The sequence below is a fragment of the Electrona antarctica genome (genome assembly GCF_951216825.1).
Source record: "Electrona antarctica genome assembly, chromosome: 5".
Classification (NCBI taxonomy): Eukaryota; Metazoa; Chordata; class Actinopteri; order Myctophiformes; family Myctophidae; genus Electrona; species Electrona antarctica.
Genome location: NC_136810.1, coordinates 11,776,091 through 11,788,523, shown reverse-complemented (window position 1 = coordinate 11,788,523; position 12,433 = coordinate 11,776,091). Strand labels below are relative to the sequence as shown.

General features: G+C 41.5%; 1 protein-coding gene across 1 annotated transcript in view; it reads right to left on the bottom strand.

Annotated features, from left to right (window-relative positions):
* LOC306923263 (unconventional myosin-IXAb-like) overlaps nucleotides 1–12,433 on the bottom strand; it is a 151,622-nt gene that overhangs the window by 46,416 nt on the left and 92,773 nt on the right. The window contains exons 9-10 of the mRNA XM_079501296.1: nucleotides 4,390–4,487; nucleotides 3,766–3,892 (exon numbers count right to left, since the gene is read on the bottom strand). Of these exons, the coding sequence (XP_079357422.1) occupies nucleotides 3,766–3,892; nucleotides 4,390–4,487 (225 nt within the window). The remainder of the gene's footprint in view (nucleotides 1–3,765; nucleotides 3,893–4,389; nucleotides 4,488–12,433) is intronic.

Below are 12,433 nucleotides of genomic sequence, written 5' to 3'. Positions count from 1 at the left end.
GTGTCACAAGGTGTGATGTTACGAGGCGTGACCATATATGGAGGCGTGATGTCACGAGGCATGACCATATATAGGAGGTATGATGTCACGAGGCGTGGTTTGCAGGTTTTCATAGTAAATGCGACATACGGTCGCAATAAAGTGTGCATACGATTCTCCATTGGTGCTCCATCATCAGTGCTGTTTTACAGTCTACACCAGGGGTTTTCAACAGGTGGTCCGTGGACCACTGGTGGTCTAAACCTTGTGCACTGTTCCTGTGGACGTGCGTCAATGTTTTGAATGAATAGTTTTAATTAGTTTTAGAATTACTGGGAAGTCTGAGGTTAAGAAATTCCACAGAAAAGGCAGTTAATTAGTTTTAGAATTACTGGGAAGTCTGGGTTAAGAAATTCCACAGAAAAGGCAGTTAAGAAGGGTTAAGTGTACCAGCTTGCCTGATTGAGTCATCATTATTAGGAAATGTGCCCATATAATATAATCATGTCATCATGTGCTATAGCTTGCACCTATTTGCCATTTTTACTACTAGTCCTTACCCGTTCTGAATATGTGACCAGATTTGACTGAGAGACTGCCATCGTGCAAATTACAGCTTTTCACCAGAGGAGAAAAACTTTTTTTTCTTCTTTTTTCCCAAAATGAGTTAATAGCACAGGCAGACTCTTCACATACTAGAGCATGTCTGAAATAAGTGTCAGAGCTGAAATTGACATGTAAATATGAAATAAATGCCCAAACATGTAGCTAGGTGTAATGTTAGAGACCACAGAAGTGAACCTTTCAAGCCTGTTTTCTCAACTCGCTGTTTTCTGCAAGACATTACTCTATAAGCCATATCTCAAAAACTGGTGGGTCAAACTGAACAACCAATATGTCAATTTGAAGCTATGATTCCCTGCTTTCATATGACATGTCAAAAACATTAGTCACATATATGAACAGCAAATGATGTTCAGTGTGGGTAATGTGATGTAATAGATCACATTACTGATAGGGGGGAGAATTGTTTACAGATGGTCTTGGGAAGTTGGGTTGGGCACAAAAGTAGGCTAATTAGTAGACTAGTTTCTTTTGCAAGAAAATGCTGCAGTACAATCATAAGTACACCATTGATGTGTGATGTAATTTGGTGGTGATATTCTGCCTATAAATGGACGTTATTGAATATTTTCACGTTCGGTGTTGCACTTTGTAGACGGTCCCTAACCGCTCACCATCTGATATAAGCTATTAAACGGTTGAACGTGGAGGTTGGCTTTTTGGGCTGCAAAGCAAGTTGTAGTTTGTTCTTTATATAATCAGGTTAAGAATGAGATGTTTTGTGTGATTTCGGAATGTGTCGTTCGTGAGCTACTGAGCCAGCGTTGGTCATTGCATCTGCATCTTGCATCTATGTATTTGTATTTGCATTGTGTTGTTATATTACTATTATTACTATTATTAAAATAGTTCAAATAGCCGATCTACAAGCTCATAATGTGTGGGTGTAGATCGGCTAGTTGAACTATTTTAAAATATTTTTCAAGATAGTAAAATTTGGCAAAAAAGGTTTAGGGCTAATGGTTAAGGTACTGTATATCAGTTAACCCATTTAGGCCTGACGTCGAAATAAAAAAAACGTTCGCTCTGAAAGAATATATATTCAAAGATTTGTTGCTGCATTTTTACGATTTTTCAAAAATAGCAGACCTACAAGCTTGTAGATCTGCTATTTTTCAATAGCTAAAGTATAACATAATGCTTAGTTAAAACACCAAAAGGGGTTCCCGCCCAAAATGGGTTAAGTCCGTGGACCATCGTTTGAGAAACAGTATAGACGTGGGATGCACTAATCTTAGCCCATATCCCATTGCAACACAACAGTGGTCCCCAGGTTGATTCTTAGTCAAGGTGGTGGTCCCTGGACTGGTTCACAATCAGGTGAAAACCCCTGGTCTACACTACAGTCAATTGGTCAACTCAAGGTGGAGTTCCTCCTCCTGCAGAGGGAATCTTGAAAAAACAAGAAAGTGGCCGCACACGCCAATAGAGTTCCTCCTCCTGAGTCATTTAAAAACAGGTCCAGGTTCAGATTCCGGCTCTTTTGTTGGAAAACAGGTCGGTCACAAAGTTATTTATGGAGCAACGAAAACCATAAATACACATGAAAACAACAGACATTCCACCCGCGGAACCGCAGAACTTATGTATGTCTGTTGGAATGTATTGTTATCAAAATGTACATTAAGTACCAAAAGTAGAAAGTATTCATTATGCAGAATGTCCCATTTCAGTAGATCACCGGCCATTTTCAAATGGCCGAAATTTACATTAAGGCTGAAGTCGTTAGTGTGTGTTTAGTTACTTAGTTACGTTACACCACTGCAACTGCAGTATAGAAAACTCCCCATGTTACTGTAATGGTGGTCTGTAGAAAGCTACTCTGACCATGTTACTGTAATGGTGGTCTGTAGAAAGCTACTCTGACCATGTTACTGTAAAAGAAAACCCCTCAGACGTACAACAGACGGCATTCTTTTTCTCTAGTTGTTTTCCTTTCAACAAGCCCTCTGAAATGTTTTAACGACACAAGCAAAATGTATGTTCCAAAAACAATGATGACCATGGTCACGGAGAATACTCGATTCTAATTGGCCAGAGGGTATGAATTATTTTTATGATGGTATATATCACTTGTCAGTTGTGTCCGCCCGTCAGTGAGACAGAGACACGTGACTATAGTCAGCAGACAGCAGTCTGACACAGTTGGTACTACTCGCCTCTAGGTCAGAACTACAGCCTCTAGGTCAGAACTACAGCCTCTAGGTCAGAACTACAGCCTCTAGGTCAGAACTACAGCCTCTAGGTCAGAACTACAGCCTCTAGGTCAGAACTACAGCCTCTAGGTCAGAACTACAGCCTCTAGGTCAGAACTACAGCCTCTAGGTCAGAACTACAGCCTCTAGGTCAGAACTACAGCCTCTTCCACTTGCTGGAAAAGTAAGGCAACTCCAAGGTTGATCAAGATTGCCCCATTATGACTAAACACTCTTTATATTTTAATTGTAGCGCAATGGTATGAGCGGGATAATCAACTCTGAGCCATGTGGTTATCAAGAAATCACACCCGTGTGAACTGAGCGGTGCAAGGTCTTATATAGCCTGATCAGCTGTGGTCTGACGTAATGTCAGTTGTGGAATAACTATAAAGATTGATTATATAGAGATTGATTCACTCTGACGTGATATCTGTGATGTCAGTATGTGACAGGGGGGCTTCTCCCCCCTGTCCGTCACATACTAACGTCACATACTAACCATGGCAACCATGCTCGTTTTTTTGGTAGCTAACCATAGCAACCATGCTCGTTTTTTTGGTACGAACAAACACGGGTACACGGGTACAAAGCCAGTTGTTGGAGTGGTTTGCACCACTCAAAAATGATGCACTCTGCAGAGGAAATTAGACTCTGCATGATCATCACCTGCACTGCAATGTCATTGATGATCTTGCATAGAAATAAACATAATGTTTACAGCAATATCAAAAGAATGTCTCATGAGGAGTCAATCCTGCATTAGCCTCGTGTAGCCAGACAACTAGTCCACAATCTCTGAATGCTACAGAGTCTGGAATTAAACAAAAAATATATATCTGCAAATAACTGCAAAGAGAAACTGGAGTGGGGTTTTCAGAGCTTCCGTTGCACAGACTGGAAGCATTTGAACATTGCGGGAGTCAGCAGTCTGGCTGGAGAGACCTAATGGTGCACAGCAGCATACCTCCAGCAGCTCAGAGACGATGGGCAGGACCTCTGGGTTGCAGATGTCGATGGAGTCGTCTCTGTACGTCTTCTTCTTGTAGCGGATGTTCCCCAGGTGCAGGATGGCCGACAGCAGGGAGAAGATCCTGCAGGAAGAGAAGAGACATCCCAGATGCTTTCTACAAGCCCAATGTAGCCCAAAATGTCTATTTTTGGATGTTTCCCCCCCAGATTTGTTTTTATGTCCTTTGAAATGAATTGATGTAGACATCTATTTCTCCAACTGGAAGTCAGTTTTCGTGTTTCAGATTTAATTTCCAGACTATATTCTTTGGTCACTTTGTATGTGTGTGTGAAATGTCTCCCTCATTCCACCCTTTTCCCTCTCATCTCATTCCATGTATAAACTCTCTCTCCATGCCATGCCCCCTCCTTCCATTTGCATCCCCTCCACTTCCCTCTCTGGCTTATTCCACACCTGACCTGAATCTCTCTCTCTCTCTCTCTCTCTGGTCTAAGGTCACACGCTACAGAAAAAGGTGCCCAACAACAACCACGATTTGTGCTGATGTGGGTTACTTTGAAATGTGCAATGCGCAACAAATTAAATGTTACAGCGTGTGTGTGTGTGTGCTTATCTTACTGTTTCCGTGTTGCAGGGAGGAAGCCCACCATCTCCATTGCCAGCTGTAGACGTTCAAAGTCATGTTTGAGATCCTCTCCTTCTACTGCAAAACAATCCTATGCACGCGCGCGCGCGCGCACACACACACACACACACACACACACACACACACACACACACACACACACACACACACACACACACACACACACACACACACACACACACACACACACACACACACACACACACACACACACACACACACACACACACACACACACACACACACACACACACACACACACACACACACACACACAGAGAGAAAGTAATCCGCATTAACACTAGCAGTATCAACACATTTGAACACAACATAACCTCTTCTTACCTCTCTACTGAACACACCACCACACTGACCTCTGTGCGCTGAACACAGTTCTCAGTAAAGTCCAGTTCATACGTTGTCTCGTACAATGAGAAAAGCTGACCTACTGTACAACTCATTGTTCTAATTGCAAAACAAAGTGTTGCACACGGTTTTGATTTTTTTTCTAAAACAATTGTTTTTCTAAATGAAACAATTCAACACTTTACATGTCCACTTGTTTGGGTCTTTTTGGGGAGCAAAGAGAAAAGACTAAACAAAAAGTTTCACTGGCTGAACATGTATCACTTATGATTCTAACTAAAAGAGAGAGTGAGTGTATGAATGGAACCAAATATGGTTGCATTTGACTGATTGGTGAATGATTGATTGAATACTTCACTAGTCAGAAATGTAAATAGCACATGGTACAGTAAGACAATAAGGCTAAAAGGATAACACCAAGAAATCCCGGGGACTTCCATTGTGGTCCTATATCGTACACTCCGAGTTCAACTAATGATTGTAGATATGTGTCCCAGAGAAACAAATGGCATCAAATGGTTGAGAATCACTGGTACATTAATGCGTGCATGTTACATGTTAGCGACGCGGAAATATTAACATGATGTGTTGTGAAGATCAAAGTGACCCGAGTTCAAATTTTATGTCAATAAACATCACACCACTGTGTTACTCTCACCACTACCATGGAGATGAACCTTCCAACTTTTCAGTTAACTTTTATCAGTTTGGCTTCACATACAGAAGTGATGTACCTCTTTTTTTAGCCTCTATGACACGCACGCACACACACTTCCATTCTAAACTCAGCTTCTAAAGTACATTGCAGAGGTTACTAGACTGTAGACATTGGTGGTTGTCTGAAACCAGGCTGTGGTGGTGCAGAGGCAATGAGGCATGTTGTTCTAAGTCGATGGATGGTCATGTATTTTTTTTTTTTTAAATCTCTATATATTGTTAGCAATCATTGATATAGCTTATTATTTTATATTTTCACTAACAGGGGTATCAGGGGTCTCACCGTCTCTCCAGCTAAAATACATACATGTATACAGCTTGGTTGCCAAATTCAGCAAATCAGGAGAGTACACATTTGTCGGCATACCAATTTTATCCAATGAGGATAGAGAACTCAGACAGGACATCTGTGATTAAACAAGTGAAATTGTAAGTGATGACACAATGAAACGAGCAGACAAAATAACCACCTGAAAATGTATTTTCCGTTTATTAACCCATTCTGGGCGGGAACCCCTTTTGGTGTTAGCATTATGTTATGCTTTAGCTATTGAAAAATAGCAGATCTACAAGCTCATAGCGCGCCACCGAGTGGCGCGCTACGAACTTGTAGGTCTGGTATTTTTGAAAAGTCGTGAAAATGTGCCTTTTTTGAGAAACACTGATACAGAAACATAAGGTTTTTCAGAAAACTGTCAGGATTTCGAAGACATTTTTTAAATTTCGATGTCATGCCTAAATGGCTTAAAGAGCTGGAGGGACAGGGAGATCCCTGTTACTGAACAAACACTCTACTCTATAGCAATGATTACTATCAGAATATAGTGCTTGAACCTTTTAACAAAGCCTAGTGTTCCCTGTCCAGTGTCCACAACTGCATCTAACCCTGTCCACAACTGCATCTAACCCGAGAGGCACAACGTGACCCCACAGGAGGAAGCAGAGAGGATGAAGACATCAGTGTTGGCTGGTAGTCAGTCGCTTATAATAATAATCATTCTTGCTTATTATAAGCGACTTTGGACTTGTTTTTTTTTCTGTAAAGTCGCTTGTAAATATTGGTAGTGGCGGGTTGCAGTATTTTGGGCTCATTTCTAAAGCGTGGTTGTTTATTTATTTGGGCTTGCAGTCTCCTGTTTAGACCAGTGGTTCTCAAACATTTGAATGTCAAAGACCTACAAATGAATATGCATTTGTCCCCCCCATACAAGATTTGTGTATTTAAAATTAAATATTAGATTTTTCTTTTCAAGATGTTCTGAAAATACCGTATATGGTTGTATATAGGGTATAACTGGGAACCACCAGTGTGTGTGTGTGTGTGTGTGTGTGTGTGTGTGTGTGTGTGTGTGTGTGTGTGTGTGTGATCATGCAACCTAATCAGGCTTGTGTTGATAGACCTGGCCGCTTGTTTCTCTCACAAAGTTTGGCAACACCGGCTGGTATAGGAGAGGAACGCTTTCCCCTCCATGCTGATACAGTAGGACAAAGTTACAGGGCTGATTTGAGGCATTTAAGGAGGAATCTGTTATTTTAAACCTATTTCAAACAAAGAGTGATTATTTTTCTAACTCAAGTTTTCACGTCCTGTGGTCGTAACTCTAGTCCTGTTGGAAATGGACGCTTCAGAATGTGGTGGGAGTTATGGAGGCTGCCTGTCTGTGTGTGTGTGTGTGTGTGTGTGTGTGTGTGTGTGTGTGTGTGTGTGTGTGTGTGTGTGTGTGTGTGTGTGTGTGTCTTTCTGCTGCATCTCTATATCCTTCAATTTCAGTTCATCAGATGAATCAGCACTTTGAAACACGCAGCTCTGAAGTTTTCAAACAACTTCTTGCCAGATCGTTGATTTTAGCACACAATCTCAAACAAGTAATGTTTACTGTTGACGGCGCTACACGTATACTGTTACTGTAACAGTGGTTCTCAAATATGTTTGGCTCAGGTCACTCCTGTAAATAACTTCTTCATCCGCGGCACCCCTGAATTATTATTGTTACTATATATGTCATATTAATGGTAAATAACTATCTAAATCTTTTACCCAAAGATACAGTATGTCACATGTAAGGAAAACATCAGTTTCCATTATAGGACAGACTGAAAATAATTGTTATACTTGGCGTTTAACCACTTAAACCCCAGCATCCATATTCTGGGGGGGGGGGGGGGGGGGGACACATTCACATTCAAATTGCAGATCTGCTATATTTGGATGAAGAGACTTGGGGCTGTATCGGGGCTTTATCCCTAAACTTATTACCCATGTTTTACTATTTTCAAAAACCTTTTAAAATAGTTAAAATAGCTGATCGACGTGCCGATGATTGGCTAGTTGAGCTATTTTCAAAAAAGTTTAAAAAAAAATGGCAAATAGGTTTAGGGATAAGGGGTAAGGGGTGGCGCAAAATAGGGCCCTTGGTGTACTTTAGACTGAACAGAATGCACTAAGTAAAGTGCAACCGACATTGATAAATTCCAAATATTACCAAAGTATTCTGAGACACCCCTGGACTTCAAGGTACCCACTTTGAGAAGCCCTGCCGTATAATCCTCAAGTCGGGAAGAAACCTCCATATTTAACTGTTGTAAATGAACACCCTATACTTCCTCACACAGTAGTGAAACTACCAGCTCTACAAGCTCACAACACGTTGCGAGCTTGTAGATCGGCAATTTTCAATATTTAACCCATTTTGACCTGAGATCAGATTCTAAAAATGTCTTCTACATCTACTGTCTTCGACAGTTTTCTGAAAAAGCTATGTTTCTATGTCAGTCGTTCTTCGATTTTTCAAAAATAGCAGACCTACAAGCTCGTAGCGCGCCACTCGGTGGCACGCTATGAGCTTGTAGATCTGCTATTTTTCAATAGTTAAAGCATAACATAATGCGAACACCAAAAAACTGCTTTTTGGACATACAAGGTTTCTACCCGACAGCAACGAACATCAACGAATGTGTTTTATTTTCTTAGTAGCTATTGTATGAAAGCAGTAAAACACTCGAGGTCACGCTAAACTGTGGTAATCTGTACAGCTGTGTGAGGAACCGCAGAGCAGCCATGCCAATAACCACCATTTAACACACGCTGTCGTATCTTATTACCTCATTAAACATTAACATTCCCCAATACTGTATCCTTCTAAAAATAACTTGCAAACTGGCACTTCAAATATTCAACATAACTTACCTTCATTTCATCTAGATTTTCACTGCTTATCAAGTTCAACTGCTTACTGTAAGTTGCTCTGGATAAAGAGCGTCTGCTAAATGCCTAAATTGTAATGTTTCAGCGTGCACTAAATTATTTTTGCTCCTATGCCACCAAAATGTGGAACACCCTACCAACAGTCATTAAGACATGCGAATCCCTTGACTCCTTTAAAACCGCTCTCAAAGGGCACCTACGGATGGCTGCAATTCGAAACTGGCCCCCGTAAAATCTGAATCCCCTGTTGTAAACAAGTGTAATGCTTAATTGGGTCGTCCACTCACAGTTAACAGCCTTTGTATTGAGTTTGTGCTTGAAATGTACTGTAATTCTGCAAACTGTTAATACAATTTTCAATCAATCAATCAAAGAACATCAAAATTGTGGCCGAAAACCAGCATGCCACCTGCAGCCAGACTGCAAATCAACAAGCACACTCAAAAGAGACACACAAAGCAAACCCAGTAAACACCAGAACCGTTGAGCGACACACCCAGCGCCAAGAGGGACGAGATCTCCAGAATCTCGTTCCTTAACATGTAAAATGTCCCTTTAACCACTAAAAGCCAACAAGATTATTCAGTTGACCCGAGTCCTCCTTTAGCTACAGTACAAGCTCCTGGAGGTGCTCCACCATTCATTTATTAACAAAGAAATAATATGGAGATGAAAGGTTTTTTCACGACAAACATTATTATGCAATCCGTACTGCAGATCTGCACAGCAGCCTTTCTGGATTGTTACTGTTGTTTCATACAGCAGTGGTTCCCAAATGGTTTAGCCTATTTTTTTTATGGAATTCCAATTCCAGTTAGAATTCCAATAGAAAATGTTTATTTTTTTATTTTTTACGAATGACTTTATGTTTTTTGTGAATTTTCTGAAACTTAATCTAAAACAAAATGTAGGGAAAAAAACTAAATTGGTATTTACTTGCAACCGGGCCCATAAAGTTTTTACCCACAAATAGGTCCCGACCTACTGGGAAACTGCTGTGTTCACACCAGCAGATACAAAGCTACAGTCTAGCATGCGTTTTCAATGGAAACCAACGACATACAAAGCTACACCCAATGTTTGTAGCTGCTACAAAATCTATAAAGCTACTATCCAAGTTGAGCTGGCTTCAACTACAGATACAAAGCTACAAAATGTACAATTATATGTATAGTTTAATTATATAGATATTCCACTGTTACGTTCTTAGCTTACGGTACGCATGTTTCATGATAAATGCTTTTTTATGTCATGTATTCCCATGCTTTTTGTTCTTGCTTAATGTAAATCGCTCTGGATTAAGAGCGTCTGCTAAATGCCTAAATTGTAAATTGTACAAAAGTGTTGTTTAACCATTTCCACTCCACCTCCTCTCACCACACAATTCCTGCTTGTAGAAAACCAATTATTTCTGTCCGCTAGTTCCATGTTCTTTTTTTTTAGCCCCAGGCTTTATTTTCCTTAATATTTGTCATGCTTGTCTGACGCCTGACGCACGGCTTGATGACGTCAACAAGCTAATTCAGTTAAACGGCGATTCGGCAACATATGTATGCTGCTTCGTTCTGTAGCTTTGTATCTTTTGTTATCTCTCAGAGTGAACGCAGCTGCTACTCACGGTGCTAGCGACACTGTAAATTGACATTGTGCATTGTGATTTATTTAGACCGTTTTTGGTTACCTTACATAGTTTCATCATGTGTGTCCGAGGACAGTCTCCCCTGATGGCCCTATGTGTATTTGCTGGATCCAGGGGTCAAAGGTTAAGTGGGCCCAAGGGGGTCGGGTCAGTTGTTGGGACAGCTGTCATGGGTTTTTGCATGGGGAGGTTTTGTGTGTGCGTGCGTGTGTGTGTGCATGTGCGGGTGTGTGAGTGCGGATGTGTGTGCAAGTGCGTGTGTGCGTGTGCGTGTGTGTGTGTGTGTGCGTGTGCGTATGTGTGTGTCAGACAGTCTGTGCAGACAGTGATATCACCTCCTTGGGAGCTGGGGGTCACAGACTGATGATGTCATAGCCAGGGTGACCGCTGAGATTCACAGCATGATAGCAACATCATCGCCGTCAGCCATAGAACTCCTATCTCCGTATTTCACATTTTTATGGTGTTTGTTTTCCCCATAAATGAATACTCTACTTTACATTTACAAGAGTGTCACACAAAAGTAGTGACACTCTCAACGCGTCGGGAGAGCTTGTAGATCAGCTATTTTCACAATTTTAACGGTTTACGGTTTAGGACATACAAGGTTACCAACTGACAACGGGCACATACTGTGCTGCTAAAGGGAAAGTTGAGGGGGGAACGGATGACGCATAGACAGTAAAATTGGGAGTGACCATTTAACACCATATTGACCCGTGACAGCGTCTTGCTAGAGTCATCTAAACAAGATATCGTCACTGTTGTACAGTATGTCCAAAACCGTTCCTTTTGCATTGACTTTTAAAAATGGTGAAATTGCGACATGCTGAGATGCTTGTAGATCGGCTATTTTCACTACTTGTGTGTGACAATCTTGTATGATGAAGTAGAACTTTCATTTATGGAAAATAAAAACAATTTTAAATATGGAGATACAAGGTTTCTGCCCGACAGCAACGATACCATAACACTGTAGCTGATGTTTGAAATAATCCTAATAATAATATTAATAATCTATAAATGCACCATGTCTCCTTTCCCTGACCGGTTGGTTCCCAATGGGAACCGGCTCAGTTCTTTTTGGTTCTTAGTCCATGAGCCAGAGCTCCAAAATTGGAGTCTGTCTGTCTGTCTGTCTGTGTGTCTGTGTGTCTGTGTGTCTGTCTGTCTGTCTGTCTGTCTGTCTGTCTGTCTGTCTGTCTGTGTGTACGGCTGTAATGCATGTAACTCGAGAACCGTTTGCCCCACCGACTTCAAATACGACAGACGCGTTCCACACCCAGATGGGTGGAACGGGTACAACGGCTATTGCATAGCCGGGTGGGGCATGGATCTCCAACTTGTATTGTTACTGGCCCGGCTCTACAGCCGGGCACCAGTCTAGTAATAATAATAATAATGTATTTAATTAATAATGCACTTTATGTTTGTGTAAATCTCAAAGTGAGCAGAACAAAATCATCACACCACTATAGTGCCACTGAATGCACCGAGAATCCCAGAAAGTCACACACACACAGTCACACACACACACACACACACACACACACACACACACACACACACACACACACACACACACACACACACACACACACACACACACACACACACACACACACACACACACACACACACACACACACACACACACACACACACACACACACACACACACAAAACCCAATTCCCGCCAGCATTAATTAATCCCTCGATAGCGTATTGCCAAGGTTTTATCATTAATTAATCCCTCAATAGCGTATTGCCAAGGTTTTAACACTTACTTTGAAGAGCCAAATATCCGTAAGCGCATGTGACAAAATGCTGTGTGTGGTGTCGTGACCGGTTGTTGTTCTCTCGGTCGGTGGTGAACAATCCCGACCGCGAGTATCACAGCGCCTGCTACAGGCCGTTGAAAAACCTTGTCTTCCACAGAAACGGCGCAATGAATGTCGTTTCTGAGATAGATGGCTTTGAATGCAGTCCATACAATGCAAGTGGATGCGCGCGCATCTTCAAAATGGCCGCGGCCACTGTCCCACTTGGACTGTTATGCTAACGAACAGTAGCTAACGATTCGATTGGA